The sequence below is a fragment of the Streptopelia decaocto genome, assembly GCF_964273445.1.
Source record: "Streptopelia decaocto genome assembly, chromosome: 11".
Lineage (NCBI taxonomy): Eukaryota > Metazoa > Chordata > Aves > Columbiformes > Columbidae > Streptopelia > Streptopelia decaocto.
In genome coordinates, this window is record NC_138666.1 from 6,367,018 (window position 1) to 6,390,387 (window position 23,370).

The following is a 23,370-nucleotide window of genomic DNA, read 5'->3' on the forward strand; positions in this document are numbered from 1 at the left end:
CTGCAAATGCTGCAACCCCTTGGGATTGCTGCCCGTGTGCTGGGGACAGCTGCTGGGAGCTGGCTGCGGTCCACAGCGCCACCAGCGGGGCTGGTAGACAAGGAGGGCCGGGGGGGAGTCCCCAAACCCGAGAGGTCCATCCCTGGCCACGCATGATGTCGTCCCCCCGCACACACGTGTCCGCTGCCGCCCCCGGGGATCGAACCTGCAGCCCCGGTGTCACAGCTGGGCACGGCCGCCGCTCGCGCCCTGCCGGCACGGGGCGGGGCCTGGGGGGGGTGCCCTGCCCTGATTGGCCGCTGATGTCTGAAAGTGGCGCGCCGGCGCGAGGGGCGCACGTGGTGGCGGGAGATCCGCACGTGGCGCTGTTCGGCTGGTCCCACGGGCTCCGCGGAGGCAGCGCAGCATGTTCGGGGGCCGGGCGAGGTGAGTCCGGGCCGGTGCGGGGACTGGGCTGAGGCTCCCTGGGCTGGAGCAGGGCTAGCTTCTTACCCAGGGGTGGGAGAGTTTGCACCTCTGCGGGCTTCAACCCACATCCCAGGGCTGGAAGGGTGCAGGTTTGCCTTTGCTTGGGGGAAGCAGGATCCCATGCTGCTCCCTCTGGGCAGCCCGGGAGCTCTACTGGTGGGACAGGTCCTGGTGAATCTTCCCCTTCCCTGCCAGCAGGCAGTGGTGCTTACACCTGTGGGTTTTTTCACCCAAGGGAAGCTGCTTTCAGGTCCCCTCTGCAGCTGCCTTAGTTGGGAAGTGGCTCAGTATGAACTGGAGGCCTCTCAGTAGCCCTCACTCCTGCAGTTCTGGGGTCTTGCTGTAAGCTTGCCTGTGGCGCTGAGAGCAGTTTTGGTGGTGCCTGTTTGTCCTTCTGCTGGAAGCACCCTTAAAGCCTCTGCCTGATGTTTTGCTTTAGGTGCTGTGTTAAATTTCTGTCTGTTTGTTAAATGGCTTTTTGTCCCTCTTCCTGCCCAGTCCTCTCTTCCTGGACACTTCAGGGATCTGGTGGAAGGACCCACCGTCCCTGGCAGCAGTGGAGGAGCCCTGGGATGTGACAGAGCTGGCAGCTCTGTGGAAGGCTGCAGATGACAACTCAGACCTGAGCCAGCTGGAGGGGGACAGCAAGAAGGAGCTGGATGTGCAGGACCTGGTGAGTGCCTGACCAAGGGTGGAATCAATTTTCCCTGTTTCTCTAAGGAAATGAGAAACTTTCTGCACATCTCTTTAAGTGCTTCCAAAAATTAAGATGTTAAAATTCCTGAACTGAGAAGCTGGAAAGGGAATTGTCACTCTCTTGCTGCTTGGCTTTCACTGCTGAGATGTCTGCCTGGCTGAGTTAGAGTCAGTTGGTCCTGGTTGTCACCAGCTTAAATCTCCGGTTCCTTCTGGCAGCTCTGGTGCTGCTGGGGCATCTCTGCTTCAGCACATGCTGCTTTGCAAGCAATCACGGGAAAGGAAATGTTTCCTTATTCTTTCTCCCCAGTGGAACTGGGAGCTGAACTGCCTTTTCATGGGACAGGCTGTTGTCCCCAGTAGCCAGGCCACCATTGTCCCCAGCGCTGCAACACCCCAGCCCAGGGTTGGGAGCAGCATCGGGGTGTCCCTGCTCCGTGTGCTGCTCAGGCAAGTCTTGGTTTGGGTTTCAGGAGCTGGAGGCCATCAAAGCCAGAGTACAGGAGATGGAGAAAGAGGATGAGAGGCTGAAGAAGTTGGAAGCTGAGAGCCGCTTCCTCCTGAGCTCAGAGGCAGGTACGGGCTGTCCATGGGCACTGCTGTCCCCTCGGGTGCACAGAGTGGCAACTGGAACCAGAGCAGGTGGCTCTGCCTCTCCTGACAACCTGGGAACCACGTAAGGTGGCTGAGGGGTGGCGTCCCAGGGATGGCATGATTCTAATGCAGGTTCTGTCCCCTCTTACATCCTACTTGTGTAGGCCAAGATGCAGTAAATTAATTTAATTAAATTTAATTCAGTTTAGTAACTGAGTTTAGCACCAACAGCCCCAATAGAGCAGTCACCCACTGTGTTGGTATTTTTTTTGTGAAGACAGAGCTAGCAAGGGGATGAAGGAGGCAACAGTGTAGGGGGTTGGACATGCCCAGATGTGACCAGGGAGCTGGGGAGTTTTGCAATGTGTCAGCTCAGTGGTGGCTGTGCTGGGAGGGGACATGCACAGACAGGCGTCCCTCTGCCAGGGAGCTCCCACAACCCCATCCAGCACAGCCCCTTGTCTCTGCAGGTCTCATCCCAAAGACAACCGAGGTTGACCAGCGATCCGTCTATGTGGGCAACGTAAGTGGGAGGCCTCGGAGCACAGTCCCCCTTGCTGTTCCATGTGCAGCTGAACATATGTCTGAGAGCCCTGTCATGGGGGCCCATCCGCCCCCCACCAGAGGCTGGCTGGTCCCATCCCAAATGCTTTTCCTTTGCCCAGCCCAGACTGGGAATTTGCCTCAGCACCTGCCCATGATCCTCAGCCGCTTGCAGAAAATCTCTTGCAAGTGTCAGCTCCCGAAAATACCCGACCGGCTGCTGTGCATGGTGCTGCACTGCTGGTTCCCTCAAGGGGGGAGAGTTGTCTCTTGGATTTGGGTTTCCAGGCTGGAGCATTCAGCTGGAAAAGTGTCCTGAACCTCAGGAGATGATGAGGCCATGGTGACAAGGTGTGACTGGGCTTGGCCAGGCCCTTTGCCTCCCTTGGTGGTTTGTGGATGCAGATCCACAAGCTGAGGGTCTCACTGGTGACACTGAGGAACCCAGGACTATCACTGCAGGTGGACTATGGGAGCACCGCGGAGGAACTGGAGTCCCACTTCCACAGCTGTGGGCAGGTCAACCGAGTGACCATCCTCTGTGACAAGTTCTCAGGGCATCCTAAAGGGTCAGTCCTGCACACAGGGGCTGGGGTTGAGGCATTGGGGGTGCTGCCTGGTGCTCCCCAGCCTTCGGGAGCAGCGGGGTGTCCCTGGGGCTCTGCTCACCCTGTCCCCTTGCAGGTACGCCTACATCGAGTTTGAGGAGAAGAACTCAGTGAAAGCTGCAGTGGAGCTGGATGAGAGTGTGTTCAGAGGCCGTGTCATTAAGGTAATTGCTGGATGAGGCCCTGGGGTGGTGCATCGCTCCATACCTGCCTCCGACATGGGGCTGTGCCAAACCCTGGTGCCAGCAGCACTGGCTGAGCCCCCTCTGCCACCTTCCAGGTCCTGCCAAAGAGGACCAACATGCCGGGCATCAGCAGCACCGACCGTGGGGGCTACCGGAGCTGCTTCCAAGCCCGGGGAGGGCTGTCCCAGCATGGAGGCTACTACAGAGGGCAGCAGCCGAGAGTGCGAGGGAGGATGTACAGGTGAGCAGCTGGCAGGGGGTTTCCTTGCATATTTGGGTCAAGATCTCAGTGGAGTGGGGTGTCCCCAGCATGGGGATAACTGTCCCTCGCCCGGGCTGTGTTCAGCGTTTCAGCTTTGCACCTCCCACCCTGGCACAGACAGGAGGATGGAGAAGGAGCGTCCTATTGGAGACCTGTGCTAGAAATGTCTCCTGCCTGTCACGCGCTGTTAGGCTCACCTCTGTGTCCCTGGGGTTGGCAGGAGCCTGGTGGCTCTCTGGCTGGGACACGGGCACCTCAGGGGGACTGTGGGCAGCCGAGACGGGGAAGGACAGATGTGAGCAGCCAGCAGTGGCATGGCAGAGCCATCCCCTGCTGTCCCCACATCCCTTGTGTCCCCAGCACAGGACTGGAGCTATTCTCCAGCTCATCTCACTGCAGATTAGCTTCAGCCGTGTCCCAGCCTCTTCGGCACTGTGGGGGGAAGCAGAGAGGAGCTTTAGGGGTGGCAGAAACATCTGGAAACTCACCGCTGTCCTCCCCCATCCCTGTGGGGGCTTGGGGGTGGTGGGTGGGCATCCCACACCCAGCCTGGCTGGTCCCAGAGCTGGGCCTGGCTTTGGGGGTGCCCTGTCCTTTGGGGGTGCACTGGGCTCAGTCAGGGTTAGCTGGAGCAGGAGGGTGAGTCCCAGCTCCCAGGGTGGGGAGCAGGTAGCTCTGCTTTTTGGCGTCTCAGCTGAGCCCTGTGCTTTAGGATGCTGATTTTGTTCATTTTCAGGGGCCGGGCAAGGCTGCTGCCGTGGTATTTTCCATACTAGAAAGGACTTGGACTGCCCCTGGTGATGCCGATGAGACTGAAATGAGGAGGTGGGATTGGAGAGATTTGAAAATATGCCTACCCAAGCCAAAAAAGATTAATTTTAACATGCTGTCTGCCTGGCCGTGAGGATTAGTGGCATGGCAGCTATGTGCTGGGCTGCAGGAGGGAGGATGGGACCCACTCGCACATAGCCAGATTCCTGCTGGCTGCACGGGATGGACTCGCCTCAGCTTTGCTCAGGGGGTTGCACTTTCATCCAGAACAGTCTTATTCCAGAGAACACCCTGTCCTGGGAAGGGAAGAGCTTTCCCAGACCATCATCCTCATCCCACAGGAAAGGGCTGTACTGGAGGGTTTGCTTTGGCTTCTCAGTGTCCCTGTGCCCTTCACCCTCAGTGAAGCACCCTCAGCTTTGCCAGATGTTTCTACAAGAGCTGAATCCTGCTTTCTCCTGCCCACAAGAAGAAGCTAAAGACCTTTCCAAAGACTTTTTAATCTTCTCCAAATCAGTCTTGGGTTACAGCTCTAGACTTGACTGCTGAGGAGCTTTTCCTTTATCATTGTTGTGGGTTTCTGACCTTACTCTTGGGAAGCTGGATGGAGCCCGATGATGTGATTTGGGTTTAGTTTTAAGCTCGCTGCTGCTGTTGTGCATCAAACAACTAGGGGAGGGAAGCAGCATCCCTTGCTGTCTCTTGAAGCCTCTGTATCTCCGTGGTGCTTAAACAAGACGTGGGTGTCACAAAACCCTTCCCTCCTTTTATTTCAGAACTCAACAACCCCCTCCTGCCTCCTCCTGCTTTTATTCCGAAGCTACAGGGATCAGAGTCCTGCTTAATTTTACTTCTAGCAATATTACAAAATCATCTCTGCTGTTGCAAATGCGGTCTGTTCTCCCCTTTCCTCCCGGCACCGTTCCTGCTCCAGAGCCCTGTGTGGGAATGGTGTGAGCCCAGCTGAACCCGAGGGCAGGCACCAGAGTTGGGTACCAGGAGCAGGTGCTGCCTGGAATTTCTCCTTCTGCTGATTCCTGAGCTTTGAAACCGCTCAGTTTTAAAGGAAAAGCTTTGTGCTAGCAGAGGTGGGCTGCAAACACCAGCACACAGTGTTACCCTGTGAAGTTTTGCATTGAAATCAGGTTTATTATGTAATTCTCGCACTAATCCTTCGGGATCCCTGGTTAGGATTCCTTTAACCCAGATGCAACAGATGCGACTGATTCCTAAAGCAGCTTTTCACAGCTCAGAGGGCATTGCCAGGCAAAAAATCCCACTTTTTTCCTTTTTCCCTCCCTTAAGATCTCAAGATTTTTTTTTTTAAAGCTTGGGGCTTTAACTCTTGATGTGTTGATTTTGCACTTTGCTCAGTGTGGACTGTGCTGCTGGGACCAGCCTTGATCCAAGCCACCCTTCAGTTTAGACTATAAAACTGGCTTTTTCTAGAGCTTTTAAACTTTCTATTTAGTAGCTTTATGAATTCTTGAGACTTAGTTTTTAGCAAAAACTACTTTGGGGTGTTTGGACTTCTCTTGTAGAAGAGGAAATACTGAACTCCTGTCTCTGTGAGTGAAAAAAGTGAAGAATTTTATATGAAAACATTCTGGAATAGCAGCATACAGCTGTGCCTTGTTTAGATGGTGGGAGAGGCTGGAACACTTTCATCTCCCATTATTGGACAGGTTGTTGTTGATTAAATGTATTCTTAAGTTCTGTTTGAGAAAGTATTGTAAATGTCACTTATTTTTAAAATAAATGATCCTGCTATGTGAACCTCATCTGCAGTATGCTGATACCTTCGCTGACCTGCCATTCTCCAGGATTCTTGTATCCTTTGGAGCTGTGCTGCTATTTTATTTTTTTATTATTATTATTTTTAGTTATGTTGTATGTATTTAACTGATTAGGTGCTTGAAGAACAGGCTGCTGCCTGTGGGGCAGACTTGGCGTAGAAGTGTGTGGAAAGCACTGAGTAGCTGCTCAGTGCCTACACCTGCGTTACCTCTGCTGAACTCGCTGCACAGCCTCCTGTAGTGTGAGTGTTCTGCACAAGTGATTAAGAAGCTGGGATGCTTTTCTCGTCTAGTTTGTATTTTTTTCCTATATAAATACCTGCTATTGATTTGGCAGTTCTTAATTAGAACAGCAGGGAGCTTCAGGGAGAGGTGATGCTGATGGAGATGAGTTTGGGATGAGCTGGGAAGCTGTGCAGTCCTGATGTGATCTCTCGGTGTGGATTTATCCCTGCTGTGGTACCTGGGCTAGAAATGACCCTTAACGTGACTGGCCTGGTGACATGGAGTTCAAAGTGACAACAGCAAATCCTGTGAAGTGTGAGTCACCCAAATATCTTCCCCAGGAAGGCAGGATGGGTACAGGGCTGGTGATCAGGTTGAAGGTGATGCTTTGAGAGCAGCTGTTTGTCTGCCAGTGTTCTCAGTGACTGGGGTTGGAAAGAAACTCGCAGCCTTTGCCTGACTTGCAGAGTTTTGCCTGCTCAAAAGTATGCACAGGTCTGAGTACTCCCAGGTAAGTAAAAGGAGCCCAAGTAGGTTTGAATTGAGCATTGGGGGGTTCAGCCTGGAGAACAGGAGCTGAGGGGAGATCTTCTGATTTCTGAACTGCCTGAAGGGAGGTTGGAGCTGGGGGCTCGGGCTCTGCTCCCCAGGACAAGCGACAGGACCAGAGGAAACGGCCTCAAGTTGCGCCAGGGGAGATTGAGGTTGGATCTTGAGATCAATTTCTTCCCTGAAGGGCTGTTGAGCATTGGAACAGGCTGCCCAGGGCAGTGGTGGAGTCACTGTCCCTGGAGGGGTTGAACAGACGTGGAGATGAGGTTCTTAGGGATGTTGGTTTAGCGGTGGCCTTGGCAGTGTCAACAGTTGGACTTGATGATCTTAAAGATCTTTTCCAACCAAAACAACTCTCTGATTCTGTTCCTGTCAGAATGAACAGTCCCGAGCAGCAGCAAAGGGGCTGGCAAAGAGCAGAAGGACCTGCTGCTGCTGTTGTGCTGCTCCTGCTGCAGAGGAACTGCTCCAAAGCACCAGGACTTGTGAGGAACAGGGTCACTGTCTGTCCCCCTTGGCTGACTGTGATTGAGGCTGACCCTATGATTAATCTCTCAGCTGCCTCGTGCAGCTGTGCTTGCTCTCATCACAAGCACAGCAGGAACTGCTGTTTTTACACAAAACCCAAAGGCACAGCTGTACATGTTTGTGTTGGGGGCAAACCTCCTGTCTGACACAGCTGACCTTCTCTTGTGTTACCTGAAGGTGTAACTGTGCTATACTCAGGCTTGCTAGAGCAGAAATGCACACAGACCTTGCAGGTGTCAAGTTTATTTTACATAGAATAAATTTAAATTATTACACAGAAGGAAGACAATATATACATCCCTTTGCAGGTTCACTCCTGTACATGGGGAATGTTCTCAGTGCTCAGATGAGAAGGGGCAGAGCCTCAGCACACCTGCATCATCATGGAGTTCACCATATTATCAAAAGCTCTAGAGAAGGAAACAAACACACAATATTAAAGGAAGCAGCTAATTCTGTGCAGCAGGGCTCTGGTAACAAAAGCAATTGCTAATGATGCCTTTTACTGCTTAACAAGTTGGCTTTCCCTGAGTTGAATCCATGGGTTTACTCCTTAACTACAGCCTGTGCTGTTGAGTAAATAATGACTTTTAATTAAGCTGAAGTAAGGACAGGTCTTGTCCTGGCTGTAGCCCTGCCTCAGCAAAGTGGAAAAGTTGTTCTTGCCTGGGCAATAAAAACTCCCAACATTATTAAAATTCCCTGTGAATTAGAGATGAGAAATGGGAGCACTGGCCCTCACATGTGAAGAACTACATGTGCTGAGGCCGATCTGTCCTCACCCAAGGACAAGCCCTGGACAAGTGCAGTTGTTCACTCTTTAACCTGCTCTACTAAGCCATGTTTATTTTCATATTTACCCATTAAACAGGCAATTTTTTTCTCCCCAATAAATGAATTTTCTTGAGCCAATGTTTCTAATCACAGTTCTGAGGTGGGAGTGAGAGTTCAGTGTAACTTCTCAGGAGACCACTGGAGTTTTTGTTTATGTGGAAACAGCCCCAAACCAAGACAGCAGGTTTCCACTGAGGCAGTTAGAGCCTGGTCAACCACAGGGATTATGCTCTTGGTCCTATTACATCATTGTGCACTGCAAGCTCCAGAAAGATGACAAAGATCAGAATTATGATCAACTTACCTGGAATTGATGCGGTCCCCTGGGTTATAAAAAGGGTTACACATTATGTCCGTGTATGAATTATGCAGCTTTCGGAACATCTGAAAAAGGATTGTAGTTTAATTGTTTGTTTGTTTGTTTGCCTTGTTTTGTTTCTCAGCACTTTATGAATAAACGGAAGTAGCAAAAGCACTGATGTGGCAAGTTGTGCTCCGACTTCCTGCACTTACGCTGCGGATCTCATTGTCTCGAAGTGCTGTGTTTGAAGAATCCACCACCATAACAAACTTCACCTTCGAATTGGTCACGTAGCCATATCTGTGTGGCTGTTAAGGCAAGGGCTTCTGACACACTGGAGACTGGCAAAGCAACTAAACCAGGGCTGGAATACACTCAAAGAAACAAGTTGAGAGGAAACATCCCATTCTTGCTGCGCCCAGCACATAACTAGGGCTAGATGAGGTCAGCAAGACACTAGATTGCAGGAACTGCATCCCTTTTCTACCTGATTTCTGCCATCTTGGGTAAATCCAGGTCAAGCTCGCTCCTACACTGGCCAGTAACACATGCCTTGAATTTCAGAAAAAAGCTCACACTATTTTGAGGGGTTCTCCATTCTTAAGAACCATTTCAATGAGACAGCCACGTTATTTATTCTTGTTTGGGAAGCCAGAGAGACCTGGAGATCTTCTAATATCAGCCAGTGTGACTGTGCACTTAAAAAATGAACAATCAGAAACCCAAAAGTCAGGTCTGTTACAGCAGGTAACTTCCATCTGTGGGATTCAGAGAAAAGGCCAAAGAAAGATCAACTTCGTGGCTTGAAAACACTGGGACAGCTGTGGTGACGGAATACAAGTTTTAGAGAAATCAGGCCACATACCTGGGATTTAGGTATTTATAGAGGTGACCTAGAAGACACCTTCATACTCCTGCTACGTTGGAGTTTAAATTAGAGAGTCTAAGCTTTGTTCTAGTCGCAGTCAACAGTTTTAATGAAGCAGAGAATAAAGTATCAAGTTTATGAAATATGAAGTCTGGCTGCACCAGACACTCTCTCAGCTGCTGAACTGACCAGGGCACCAAACCTGAACCTCTGCATGACAAACTGGTCAGCAATCACAGGTTTTTTGCAGTATTTTCTGCTGATGTCTTTAATGTGGTGCCAAGTAGGGAGGTTTCCCATGCGGAGACCCTCACAAGAGAGATATTATAACTATATGCTGGCATGGCAAAAGGCATGAGAAAGATACACTTTGTAGTCTTCAGTTGGGTAAAGGAGCCCCAGATACAGTTCCCTCTGATCTACAAGAGCTTTGCCCATCGCAGAGATCTTTTCGTCCACAACATCGAGGGAGGTGTGCACAGTGTAGTGGAACTTCAGCTCGTTCTCAGTTGGGACGCTCCGGATGTAGAGGGGATAGTTCTGCAGAGGAGAACAAATTATGTGAACTAGGACTGACCATTCCACTGTATGTGAGCTGATGCCCAGACGGTGCTTTCACACTAACTGCTGCTGTTAGGCGTGAGCTACTTTAACCATTTTATGTTCACAGCTGTTGCAGCACAGCCTGCTTTACAGCGCTTGTGGAGCAGATCTGTCTCCATAAACCAGTGACAGAAGAATGATTTGCACAGGCACTGCACAAGGCTCAGGTCTGTCTGCTGCGTGACCTGTCCCCTTGCCCCAGCATGGCCTGCCCCCAGCTTCTTTTGAGGACAAACCCCCTCTTCTCCTGGCAGCAGGTCAGGGGGACACCACAGGGCACACTTGTGCTTCCCCTGCCCTTATCCCAGCCAAATTCAGCCTGCAGTGTCTGTCCAGCTCTCCCAGTACCTGCCCAGGCTCTGCGCCGCTCCCCTCACCCCTGCTGAGGCCTCAATCTGAGAGCCAGCCCTGCTACTGAAACAGAGAAACAAACCTAACAGCAGAGTCAATGATACTGTTAAGCGCATTCTTTATTTTATCAGCACCAGGGAACACTGGGGATCATCCTCCATAAGGGCTCCAAAAGCTGGATGCTCTTGCGTTGCTTATATTCATATAATTATTACCATTTTTGGAAATTTTGACATGCAATACATCTGTATTAAGAAATAATTTATGATGTTAGTTATAATTGTTTAGTTTCTTACAATACATCAATTAATTATCAGTTAAATACAAATTAAGCATCCTGCTTCTAAACAACCTATTACTTTTCTGTCTCCTTCTTGTCATGCAGAAGAATCTAAAACTTGAAAATATCCCCTCCTTTTCATGGAATTATTTCAGCTGGAATAGACCCTCAGGATCATTGAGTCCAACCATAACCTAACTGTAGCACTACCCCATGTCCCTAAGAACCTCATCTAAACGCCTTTTAAAGACCTCCAGGGATGGTGACTCCACCACTGCCCTGGGCAGCCTGTTCCAATGCCCGACAGCTCTTTGGGGAAGAAATTGTTCCCCAGATCCAACCTCAGCCTCCCCTGGCGCAACTTGAGGCCGTTTCCTCTGGTCCTGGCGCTTGTTCCTGGGGAGCAGAGCCCGACCCCCCTGGCTCCAAGCTCCTTTCAGGCAGTTCAGAGATCAGAAGGTCTCCCCTCAGCTCCTGTTCTCCAGGCTGAACCCCCCAGGTGGTTTTGCAGGTGCTCAGAAAACATTTATCACGTCAATGATGGGTTGCAGCTTCTCTTCACCACAGCCCCGCCACCTCAATCCCAGTCCTGCTGGCTTCACCCCTGCTCAGCCCAAGCCCCCATCCCACCCGGCCCCGCAGCCTGAGCCCCAGCCGTGTTCAGGCCGCACAGCCCCGGCCCTGCCACCCCTCTCACCCCCTCTCAGGGTTCCCCGCCCACCTCCTTGGCGATCACTGCGATGCACACCGCCATCTTGGCACCGCCTCTACCGGCCCCCAGGCCCCGCCCCTCCCGCGCAGTCACGTGAGGTGGCGCTCACGTGACTCGGGGAGGCGGTTGCCATGGCGAGCGCGGTGCTGGTGCTGCTGTGGCTGTGCTGGGCCCTGGGCCCCGCCGCGGCCTCTGCGCCGCCCAACATCCTCCTGCTCCTCATGGACGATGTGAGTGGGGCCGGAGGATCCCCCCCTGGGGGAGGGGGCGCTTGTTACTGGAGCGGGGACAGGGCTTGGTCTCATAGGGAGGAAGTCACTTTGTGGGGTGGGGTTGACACTAAGCGGGGGTGTTAGGGTGGAGGGAAGGGACGATGTCACCGGGGACAGGGACCTGTGATCAAGAAGGGGGACAGGTACCTGTCCCCAGAGAGGCGCTGGAGTTCCTGGGAAGGGGTTAGTGTGGCTAAGGGGAATTGTGGCCTTGGCCTCAAAAGGTTCTTGTTAGGGGCTGTGGGCTGGAGAGGCTTTTTATTGGGGTGTGAGTGGGGCCTTTGTGGTGAGATGGTGGGGGGGACTGTTATTGGAGTGAGAGCAGAGCCCTTGTGGTGAGATGGGGGGGATCGTTATTGGGGTGAGAGAGGGACCTTCATGGTGGGAGGGGGTTTTGTCATTGGGGTGAGAGTGGGGCCTTTGTGGTGAGGTGTTTGGGCTTGTCATTGGGGTGAGAGCAGGACCTTCGCAGTGAGGTGGGGTCCCAAGGCTGGCGGGGGGGCTCCCATGGCCGCCCACCCTCTCCCAGTCCCTGGCGGTGGGTGCTGAGCAGGGCATGGCTGCGGTGAGTGCCTGTGCCTTGCGGGCAGGGCCGCTGGCAAAAACATTTTGCCAATATCTGGGAAATCAGTGTGTGCACAGCACGTCAGAGGTGCTGCAGGGTCGCTGCGTTCGCGGGTCATCATGGCACAGGGGCTGGGTCTAAAGCTGTGCTGGTGCTGAGACATAGGCCTTAAATAGAGTTTTCATCGTGTTGGCTCCCCCTGAGTCTTATCTTGCAAATAACTCTTCTTCTGGACATCCTCCTAAGTGCACATGAAGTTCCATTTTTGAGCCTGGCAAGATTTGTGTTTTGTGAGCGTGTCTTGAGTGTTTATTTGCTTCTTTGTTCTCTCTGGCGCTCTGTCGCACCGAGTCCCGTGGGGCAGAGCTCTCCCTGATGTGCACAATCCCCCCAAGGTCACAGTTTCCAGGTTCACACATCATCCCTTCCAGGTGATGTGGCCTCCCTGTGCTATGCCCGCTCCCTTTGTCGGGACAGCACGTGAGCAGGGCTGTGCTGTGATTCATGGTCAGGGATCTGCAGCACAGTGATTCAGGCGCAGCTCACAGGTCAACGTGATGATCTGGAAGTTTGATTGAAATAAGCAGGAATAGTTTGGAAGTGCTTAACTCTGAAAGTAAGTAACTGTCATGCTCAGTTGCTTTCTTTCTCGAGTCCTTTCCAGATTTTGTGCAAAAAGTGGTGAAGACATGAAAGGAAGATCCAGGCCTGGCGTATCCCTGCCCTGTCCCTCCTTCAGGGCAGAGCTGCCCAAGGTGACCTGCGCTAAAGACACTGCAAACCTCTCCTTATTCCTTCTGTGTGGCTGTCCTGCTGAAAACAAATGAGACTCTCAGATCTAGAAAGTCAAGCCCTTATGCAAGCGTTTTGGAATCGGTGCTTACACACCTACATACCTTACCTAGAAGTCTAATCATCTGATCTACCAGTCCATTCATAATGACTGAGCAATTATCTCTGCAGTCCTTGGCAAAGGATTCTGTTCACCGGCTGCTAAATGTTGAAAAACAGGGTGTCCGGGTGGTTTTCAAACCTTGATAGAATCATTCTGCAGTTAAGCCTTGTTTTGTAGCTACAAAAATAATTGTAGCAGTATCTTCTAATACTAGCCATGGGTGTACTGGTAGTAGTGCTGAATAAGGTGCAGCTGCAGTGTAGGAAAAGAAACTCCAATACATTTCAGGAAATGTTTTTAGAAACACAGACTTGCCTCCTGAAAAATGGAACAAGAAGAAAATTATTTCTGCTATTTTTTGCTCGCTGAACTGGGGAGCAGGAGAGTGCGATAAATCATTTAGAGCAGAAATAGTTACAGATGTTTTTTTTCCAACTAAAAGTCTTAGCCACGTGGGTAAGGAAATACATTAATTTCCAACACATTCAAGGTGCTGCCATCTTTCTGTTTTGTGTGTCTTCTGATAATTTGTGTCGCCATTTAGTGTTGGTAGTAGAAACGTGTTGTGTGCCATTTTAAGCTACTCTAAAAGCTGAGGGTGAGTCTGTGGCGTGAAGGGTGGGCAAGCTCTAATTGCCTGTTTGTCTCCATTCTGCCAATTCAACGTGACTATTTTCATGGTGTTTCTACACCAAGATAATGTGCAAGATAATGACCTTGTGAGCCTGGTTCTTCTGGCCACTTGAGCCTCCAGCAGTTCATCTCAATTTTCCAGTCAGGAATTTTTCCCCCCAAGATGACGTTTGTAATTTTTAAGATGAAAGCTCCTTGGGACAGTGATTGTCTCACTCTAGAAGTGTTGTTACAGCACGAGACATTATGAGGCACAGATCTCGAGTGGAGCTTCTGTGAACTATTTATTTATTTAATATGCTGTTCATTAAAAATACATCTCCATGGTCGTTTTTTCCTTTGATCCTTCAGTAACTTCTGTGACTCTGTCACTGTGTGTGACTCAGAGCAACATGATATTCTTTTTTTGCTTTCTCCCTTGATGATAAAGATACCAAAGAATCGAGAACTCAGCGGTGATCCTGTCGAATCCATTTTAATTCCACATCCTGGTGTTAGGTAGTACCATTTAATTGCTTCTCACTCAGAGCTCAGCAGCCAGTTCTGCAGCTCACCAACGATTTTCTTTTCCAAACTGTACCACCGCAGTGTAAATGTTACACTCTCAAATGGGACCAGACAGATGGTTTTCTAAACATCTCGATACATGACGCCCGCCCTATCAGTTGCTCACCTGATACGCATCCGTATTAAAGAAAGCTATTGCATTTTTAAAAGCATAATATAATCTTTAGCAACCTTGGTGCCTAATTGCTCATTAAGTTCTTCCCTTCTGGAACCTTCTGTTTTAAGTCACTTACTTTTATTTGGATTATTACCAGTAATAGTTTTCAGCAATGAACACAGACAACGTGACGGTAATTTTACGGTTCTCCTGGTGCGTGACCCCTCTGAATCAGGAGGAAGACACAGAGTGAAGCCACTGCCTTGCAAATAAGCAGAGTGAGATATGATGCTGCTGGCAGGTTTCTTTCCAGAGTTTGCTTTTTAAATAGACGCTTATTCTCTTTTCTGCAGCACTGGTTTTGAGTTTAGACCTTTTCCTTGCATTTCTAGTTATATATACACAGATGGAGAGAGAGATGCTGAGGTGGATTCTTGGGGTCTGTTGTCCAACGCAAAGACACGTAACCAGGGGCTGAAGGATCAGACTTTGCAGCTCTACGACACTGAGTATATAATGTGTAACTTCCTTTTCCTTCCTGTCTTTAGGCACTTGAGTAAGAGCGAAGGCATTAGGGTTCTTACCCAGATCTCAGTGTTTTAATGCCTGTTAGCAAGTAATTTAATCACATGTGCCTTGCTTTCCCATTTACCAATGAAAACTGCAATAGTTCCCAGCTTCCCAGGGTTGGGGAAGATCATTCTTATCACACTTGTGAAGTACTCCCAAAGCAGGGAGGTAAGCACTATAAAGATTTAGAAATTAGGGGATATGATAAAAGTGTTATGTGGGCCCAGAAGCATTGTTTTGATGGTAGAGTAAAAAGTACTTTTACATTTCTTGGTGTGTTCTTTTGACACAGATGGGTTGGGGCGACTTGGGAGCTTTCGGAGAGCCTTCCAAGGAAACTCCTAACTTAGACCAGATGGCTTCGGAAGGGATGCTTTTTCTGAATTTTTATACTGCCAACCCCCTCTGTTCTCCATGTAAGTAAACTGGGGTTTTAAGCTTGCATATAAGCATGCCACCTTTGGAGGAGATTGGGATTTTTGCCAGCGTCTGACATGAGCTAGCGACCAAACCAGTGATTACCCTCAGGGCAGAGCTTGGATTTGGTGCTTTGACCTTCCATTTTGCCCCCTTTTTATTTACGTTTTGATTGCAAAACCTACAATCTTTGGTTCATGCAAAGCAGTGTTTCGGTGATCAAATCGGTACAGCTAAAGGATATTTTAAAACATTCTGGTTTAATATTCTAGTCTCAGTCACTGCAGTTTTTTCATCTTTCTTATTTTGGGCTAAACAGACACAGCAGTATCTAAACTGTTGCTGAGCACAGTTTGTATGTAGTTTGTCCAATTGCATGGGCTTTGGTGAGACCTTCACGCCAGGAATGACAGCGGGTTGTGTCCTGGTTTTGACCCTGGTGGTTTGCAAAATTCTTGGGGAGAGACAAGAGATAAAAGAAACGTTTGAGTCTGGGAGACACAGATATTTTTATCCTTGTTGGTTTTTCTGTGTTTTTTTAGTTTTCTTTTTTTCCCCCAAACCTGATTGGCAGCCAGGAACTGAAACAAAAGTGAGAAACAGGGACTTTCTATTTGGGCTTTCATTTTGGATGTCATTCGTCAGTGTGCTGATGACGTCCTTGCTCAGAAAAGGCATTTAAAATATGCTGAAGTCCCGCTCAGTCCAGTGGTGGTTCTGCATATGCTTAAAGTTAAATGTCTGCTTAAATGTGCCCTGCAGTTGGGACTTGACTTTTACTGTCAAAGCTGGATGGCTCGCTCTTTGCTCTTACACCGTTTCTGTTCAGGCAGGCTTGACAACTTAGCCTTAAGCATGTAATCAGTTTGCTTTATGATTTCCTCTTAAATATATATGTCAAGTATTCTTTTAATAATTACTGAGATAGGAGGGCTGCTACATTGACTATTGGAAGTAATTGCTCTGCAGCAGTGGGTAGTTTAATAGGGGGGACAAATTTCAGTCGGGTTTTTCCTGGAATAACTCGAGTGGTGTTGGAGCCCGACTGTCGCTGTGGCTGGAGAACAGAGTGATCTTAGTAGCTGGCTGTGGCAAAAGGACAGTGTGCTGTTCTCAGCCTTAATACAATAATATTAATAAGAGAATGCATGTAAAATAAACCAATTTCTGTTATTTGCAGCAAGGGCAGCGCTGTTGACGGGCCGTCTCCCGGTGAGGAATGGTTTTTACACCACGAATGCACACGCCAGAAACGGTATGGGCTTCATTCCTGGTTTGCCTTCCTCTCTTGATTTCCCTCTGTGCTTCGTAGGAAGTTTTGCTTTGAACAAAGGCTTGGCCTGGGGATCTTCCAGAGTGGCACAAAAAGATGACCATGTTAACTGCCTGTAATAAGGGTGAAATTTATTGCTTCCTCCTCATCAAGCAGAAAACCTCCTCAGATTCAGAGACATAAACAAGGCTGCTTGATCCATTTGCTTCTGTTGGCTGAGAACATTTCCTCTGGGCAGTCTAATTGGCGTCTGGTGGAATAAAATCACGTGTGGTGCATGTTAACACCCAGAGGAAAGAACAAGCTGCTCACAGTTTTATTCAGCAGCCAGTTTTCTAACTCATTTCAGCCCTGGCAGTTTTATAGCACTGTTGTGCCCGTGGAACTTCCAACCAGTTCATAACATTTCTGGGTTGATTTTAGGTTCCAGCGTGACAGACATCACATGAGATCACACACACACAGGCAGGAATCAGCAGCTACGTGCCAGTTCACACCGGGTCTCAGCAACATGCTTGGCCATCTCTGTCCTTACCAAAGTCATGCCTGGGATTCTTGAGGGCCAGAGAACTGTGGGAGTCATCTAATTTCTTGCAGTTTGAGCAAATTTCTTGATCGTTCGTTTTAGGAAAAAAAAAAACAACCTTCATTTTAGAAAATATAAAGTAAATTTGCAATAGTAAAGGCAACTCCAGTGCCCTCCTAAAGCACTTGCTTTCTTTATGACCCCCCCCTTTTCGAGGGTTTCACCTTCATTCGTGACAGCAGCCCCTTTGTTTGTTGGTCATGGTGAGCAAGTTGGTGGATCTCCCTTTGATCTCCCTGAATCAACTTGTTCTCTTCATCTCATGGTTTAGGAGGACTTACAAAGACTGATATTGCTGGGATTTTGAATTAATTGCTCTCTCTGATAAAGTAATAATGCTTCTAATGATGGCTACCCGTGAGCTTTTTGCTCTAATAATCAGAAATATTTGTTTGTTTTACACAGCATACACACCACAGGATATAGTCGGAGGAATCCCAGATTCTGAGTTACTGCTTCCAGAGTTGCTGAAGAAAGCTGGCTACACCAATAAGATCATTGGCAAATGGTACGCTTATTTTAAGATCTCTTACTTTGAGATTTCAGTATGTGTGTGTATGCATTTTGAAGGAGTAGTGGAACAAGCAGAACTACAGGAAAAAACTGTTTTGAAGCTCAGATGTCCAATTTTTGAAATCTGTGGTGGATCTTCCCCCCTGCTGTGATCAATTGCTGAACTGAGTGTTACCATTACAAGTACATACACCTATCTCATACAAAGAGTTGAAGGAGTTTTCATGTGTGTGTATATATATATATATATATATATATATATTTCTAAGCTCTTCAACAGTTTGTGCTTTCATCCATGTATCACACTACTTAATTTAATAAAAATACACCAAGATGTTCTGTTGGAACTTGGCTTCAGCACCTACATGCGTTTTATCTTTGGCCCCTGCTGTATTTTGGGGGGTTTTTTATTGACAGAGTGGATTTGATCATGAAAGCTGCTTTTTTTTTGGGAAGGTAGAAGTGTGTGATATAAAAATAGAGATGCAGACAACTCCAGGGCTATGCTGAAGATTGTTTGTTGAGTGCAGAAGGTCAGGGTGGGTAGGGGTAGGCTTATCAGGATGGTTGATACCAGGTGTTTTAAAAGATGCAGAGGGCTGATCCAGTACTCTGTGAATATTGTCTTTTGACCTTATGGACTTGCATGAAAGGATGGTATAATCTTTGTAGAGGATACAGAAGAACTTATGAAAAAACAATGTTTTGCACTGTCTGCAAAGAATCAAGGGAAAAGCCCAAAAGGTACTTGGATCAAACAAGCACGGTGGAATTACTAGTGTAATATGGAAACTGGTGCATTTGTAACATTTGAATTTCAAATGCACTTGTGAGCTGTAATGGAATCCCATGGGGTCTGAGGATGTCTGAAGAGTTGATTCACAGTTTGGAACAGTGCTGCAATAAATAAATGTATAAATAGCAACTTCAAAACTACATAGAGAGCAGAGGAGGACTGCTTGGTTAACAGAGTAATTGTTAATGAAGAGACTTCAGACAGGAGAAGTATCAGGAGGATACCATTTAGGAAAGTAATAGAATACATTTTATTTAACAGTTTCATTAACAAGTTAAAGAATGAGATGGGATTGTGGTGAGATTCACCAGTACTGCTGAAACTGGAAAGCAAGCAAACTAACCTGAGACAGCGAATTATTTATTACCACAAATCCAAGCAGCAGAGTGGCCGTGAAGAATCGGATCAGTGGGCAGAATGCAATAAGATGCAGTTCAGTGCTAATAAATGTAAATTCATACACCCAGGAAAAAGAAATAAACAACGTCAATACAGATTGGTTCCAGGCAGTTGTTTGGAAACCAGCAAATCTGGAAGGAGCTGCGGCTTCTAGCAGGAAGGAGACTAAATATGGGTGTGCAGGGTACTGTCACTGTGCACCCAAAACCATGATCCTGGGCAGGACTGGGTCAGGATGCCGAACAGCAGCGGCCTCTCATTTGTGCACACCGTGAGGTGTAAAGAAATGCCAAGTGCAGGAGTTCAATTGGAGTCTCATCCTAGCCAAGCACAGCATTTTAGGACTTTGAAAGATTTTTTAAAGTTTTCCAGCAGAAGATTTTTATATCCTTTCAACATCTCTCTTAAAAACTCTTTGGGCTGTCCTGTGACAGGAAGTTCCATAGTTTAATGACATGTTTGCAAGTCAAGTGTTTTCCACGACCATTTTAGAATTTGTTGCATTTCATTAAATATCTGTCTAGTTTTTGTGTTGCATATCAGTAATTATTTGATACTTTTTTCAGGTCTCTTCCTCTCTAAGTTCTCTTAGGACTTTCTTAGAATAAAAATATTTTTTCATGTCTCCTAGGTTAGAAACAGCCAGGGATAGCTTTGAATTATTGTGTATATAAATGAGGATAGAATCCTACAGGTCAGACTTGCAGTGTAAGTTAAATCACTGAGATGTGACCATGGTTGGAATGATGATTATCTCTAAGAGAGTGGGAGAGGATGTGTATTCTGTATATTCAAGATAGGATAAAGGAAGGAAAAGGAGAATTTGCAGTACAGAAGTTGGAGGTTAGAGAGGAGCTTCGTGTTGAAGTTAAGGATGGAGAATTTTTGAGCTGCATGGTAGAATGGAGTTGTCAGCAGGAGCAGCTTAATGTGTTTTATGTTCATGTGTGCACGTACAGAACTCATTCTCATTTACATTCAGGTCTCTTTGTACCATTTTAGCAGCGTGTATACTCCATAAAGGGGATGCAGATGTAATGGTACATTTCATTTTACAGCTTATTGATATAAAAGTGACTTGTCATAGAACAGAATTCTTAAATAAAACATTACGTGTGTCTTTGCAATGGCTTTGGGCAATACAGTCCCTCAGTTCAGATCATTGGGACAGCATGAGAGAAGACACCAGTGAGAGGAAATAATGGAAGACAAAGACTGGACAGTAGACTAAAATGGGATATATGTAAGCTCTGAAGTGTGTCTGCACAGATGTGCTTGCGACGAGTATGAGAAAGATCAAGACAATGCTCTGCAGTCATTTATTTGATTAAAATGCTTGAACTTCTTCTTCGGCAAATATTGGTTTTTTGCATGCCATTCTGATGAGATTATTATTTGCTTCTTTGCAGTAGGATTTTAACTCATCTGTTTCTTTTGTTCCTAGGCATCTGGGTCACAGGCCCCAGTTCCACCCCCTGAAACACGGGTTTGATGAATGGTTTGGATCTCCGAACTGCCATTTTGGACCTTTTGATAACAGAGCACTTCCCAATATCCCCGTGTATAGGGACTGGGAAATGATTGGCAGGTAATTCAGCTACTTGCCTGGTAATGTTATTTTCTTTGCTTTCCCTGCTAACATGGTCCTTCTCTTGTGTGGTTGTCCACCTTCCTAAACTGAAGGTTGTGTCCAGTTCTTTAATAGCCACTGACTTAACTTCCATGAACTAGTCTTGTCTCTTTTCTAAATCCACTCGTATTTCTGGATGCTACAATATCCTGTGCCAGGATCTCATCTCTTGCTTTACCCTTACACTTTTGAACAGAACTTTCCCTCTAGTCTGGGGATGGCCAGTATCCAGCCTTGCAAGGCCTGGGTGGTGGTTTCCATTGGAGCTAAGACAGAATTAAGGGAAAGCCTTGTGTGGAAAAAACATTCTATGCTCCAGATCTCCAGCTTGTGCTATTCTTGTCCATTCACTTTTCAATCTGGTATCATCTTATTTCACTTGCTGTTATTCTCCTGAGGACTGTCCCCTGCCCTTCTTAGCTTAATTGCTGTCTTAAGATATTTCTAATATAACATTTCCCAAGCAGCCCAAATTCTGATTCCAGGATTGCTCTGTTTCATTGAAAGTTGTTGTGTATTTCTGCAAGTCTTACACATCAAACAGCTCTCTGTTGAAGGGATAGTGGCCTCAGATCTTTAAGCATACTGCCATTATTCTAACAGCTTAACAGGGAAAAGTTGGTGGCTCAGATTTGTCCAAATCTTGCAGTCATTCATTGGGATCTAGCCTTTTCACTGCTTTCTCCTATAAGAAAAAAACATGGTAACATTCTTTTTAATAACTGAAGAGAATTTGCGGAGTAGCAACAGTGACCTGCTTGTGTAATGAGGGGGAGAAGGAAGCCTTTTAATGTTGTTTGTTCCTTAGGATTGATTATTTTTTCTCTCTGATTCATTTTATCTTCAGATATTATGAAGATTTCAAAATTGATCTGAAGACAGGTGAAGCCAACTTGACTCAGATCTACCTGCAGGTACTTTCATTTTAATTCTGGTTTCTAAGCCACAGTGACCGTTTTTTTTTTTTTTTGAGAGAGATTTAGATGACAGAACGATTCCATTAAACTCCCTTTTATTGCTGTTTACAGGAAGCTCTCGATTTTATTAGCAAGCAGCAGGCCAGCCAGCAGCCATTCTTTTTATACTGGGCAATTGATGCTACCCATGCTCCTGTTTATGCCTCCAAACAGTTCCTGGGCACTAGTCAGAGAGGACTGTAAGTCTTGGTTTTGTGGGTGTTGGTTTTGTTGTGTTTTTTTTAATTAATACCTTATGCTGCAGAAACAGAAAACCTAAGCAATGTTTATTAGATCCAAGCATATAGATAATTTCTCAAAAGTGTGTATGTGTGCTGAAATACATTAGTTAGTGTGAACTTTGCTTGGATTGTTCTTTTATAATTTTGCTATAATCTGAAATGAAGATCATGTGACTGAAATGGGGGAGAAGGGGGAGTCTAAGCTCCTTTGCCAGTCGTGTGAGTAATGAAGTGCAGAATGTGGCACAGATGATTTTTTGGAAGGCCTTTGTGTGATGAATGCCTGTTTTAAAAGCCTATAAACCAGACCAGCAAGTAGAAAAGCATGCATGAAAACCGCATTTTACAGGAAGCAGAGAGCTCTGTTAATATTGTGAGCCTTGCTTCTGAGAGGGCAGTTTCAAACCAGCACCCATAAGCAAAACCATGTTATTAGCTTCAAGTCTACCGCTTTGCCACCATTTAAGAACTTTATAGCTAAGTTTATATTAGTTGCTGGTCTCTGTCCATGAGTGGCTAGCATCTGAACAAATTCTGACTCTTAATAGCCAAGAGAGGTTGCTCTCTGCAGGTAGGAGACACAGGTTTTGCAGTGACAGTGGAAAACTTTATTCAGTACCTGATGCATAAGAAAAGCATTTCTGCAGCACAGGTCTAAATTACATCCACTAAAAGCATTGTGGCCAATTGCAACGTGTTATATGCTGTGTGACACTTTTCTTCTTTTGCTGCCTTTAATGTTTTGCATCCACTTTTGCCTCAGATATGGGGATGCTGTGCGGGAAATTGATGATAGCATTGGAAAAATCCTGAAACATCTTCAGAAGCTGGGGATCAGCAACAACACTTTTGTGTTTTTCACCTCTGATAACGGGGCTGCTCTCATTTCAGCTCCTAAGCAAGGTGAGTCTTAGATGAACAAACCTGGGCTGGGGTTGTGAAATCAAGGCTTAAACCCCCATGTCTGAGGGGAAAGAGACCTGTACCTGTGGTTTTTCCTTTATGCAGTTTGGAGAAGCCTCAAAATGCAAACCATTTACATTTAGCGTTAGCTTACGTTCGTTATTTCTGGTCGCTGTTGGAGGAGATTTCCTTGGTTAAATGAAGCTTTGACCCAGCGCAGTGGGGCTATTCACCTGTGTGCATTTCCACTTTGTGCTCCACTGTCAGAGGGTGAATATTTTTAAATGTATTCAGGACCAGGCACAATAATTTAGTAGGGTGTTTACTCTCCCCCTGCCAAATGCATAATTGAATTTGTGAGTAATTACAGAGAGTTCAAGAGTCCTTCCTTCTTCAGCTCTCATGAAAAATAGCGAGGGGAAAAAAAAAAGTATTTTTGTTACTTCACAAGTTTTCTTTTGTTTAAATGATTGTTTCTCTCAAACAGAGACATTGCAAATTGATTTTATAACCCACTCTCTTCTATTTGGAGGCAGGCTTGTGGTTGTTGGGCCACAGAGCAGGGAGTCTCCTGAGTTCTGATTTCAGCTGAGCTGCCGTGTTTGACTCTGTGTGACCTGGAATCAGTCACAGGGCTTCCCTGTTTGCTCTTCAGTAACCTTAGCTAAAAACCCAGATATTCCTGCAAAGCACTTGCTGTCTCTGAGACTGATCATCCAGGGAATGCTTGATCATTTTTCTCATTCTTGTATCTGTATCTAATACTGCCTCTGGTACTTTAAAAGGACTATGAAAGAAAGTACTATTTCTACCTGAAAAGGCCAGATTTCCTTTAGTTACAAAGAGCAATTAACATCCTTAAAGGGAAGGAAAATGCCA

The 23,370-nt window shown here is 47.0% G+C and overlaps 3 protein-coding genes across 4 annotated transcripts in view; 2 read left to right on the plus strand and 1 right to left on the minus strand.

Annotated features, from left to right (window-relative positions):
* Positions 1-406: 406 nt before the first annotated feature.
* Positions 407-4,132, plus strand: PABPN1L (PABPN1 like, cytoplasmic; the record flags this gene model as incomplete). The annotated part of the gene is made up of 8 exons (XM_082062939.1): positions 407-426; positions 967-1,141; positions 1,638-1,740; positions 2,229-2,281; positions 2,764-2,870; positions 2,986-3,073; positions 3,190-3,335; positions 4,093-4,132. 8 exons carry the CDS (start codon positions 407-409, stop codon positions 4,130-4,132), a joined length of 732 nt encoding a protein of 243 aa, XP_081919065.1.
* A 3,325-nt stretch (positions 4,133-7,457) lies between these two features.
* Positions 7,458-11,273, minus strand: TRAPPC2L (trafficking protein particle complex subunit 2L). The gene is made up of 5 exons (XM_082062635.1): positions 11,187-11,273; positions 9,599-9,771; positions 8,576-8,663; positions 8,367-8,446; positions 7,458-7,638 (listed from the first exon to the last, which is right to left on the minus strand). Exons 1-5 carry the CDS (start codon positions 11,217-11,219, stop codon positions 7,593-7,595), a joined length of 420 nt encoding a protein of 139 aa, XP_081918761.1. The 5' UTR covers positions 11,220-11,273; the 3' UTR covers positions 7,458-7,592.
* GALNS (galactosamine (N-acetyl)-6-sulfatase) overlaps positions 11,267-23,370 on the plus strand; it is a 44,677-nt gene continuing 32,573 nt past the window's right edge. For both annotated transcript variants that reach the window (XM_082062633.1, XM_082062634.1), the window contains exons 1-8: positions 11,267-11,407; positions 15,069-15,192; positions 16,374-16,448; positions 17,458-17,560; positions 20,205-20,348; positions 21,238-21,304; positions 21,419-21,546; positions 22,352-22,491. In XM_082062633.1, the coding sequence (XP_081918759.1) occupies positions 11,309-11,407; positions 15,069-15,192; positions 16,374-16,448; positions 17,458-17,560; positions 20,205-20,348; positions 21,238-21,304; positions 21,419-21,546; positions 22,352-22,491 (880 nt within the window). In that variant the 5' untranslated portion in view covers positions 11,267-11,308. The remainder of the gene's footprint in view (positions 11,408-15,068; positions 15,193-16,373; positions 16,449-17,457; positions 17,561-20,204; positions 20,349-21,237; positions 21,305-21,418; positions 21,547-22,351; positions 22,492-23,370) is intronic.

Bases quoted from the DNA above. Each gene is read 5' to 3' on its own strand.
- TRAPPC2L (XM_082062635.1), bottom strand. From the start codon at position 11,219: ATGGCGGTGTGCATCGCAGTGATCGCCAAGGAG. The intron at 9,772-11,186 runs GTGGGCGGGGAA...TCTCCTCTGCAG, and splicing joins TCGCAGTGATCGCCAAGGAG to AACTATCCCCTCTACATCCG. The intron at 7,639-8,366 runs GTAAGTTGATCA...TTCCTTCTCTAG, and splicing joins GGGGACCGCATCAATTCCAG to AGCTTTTGATAATATGGTGA.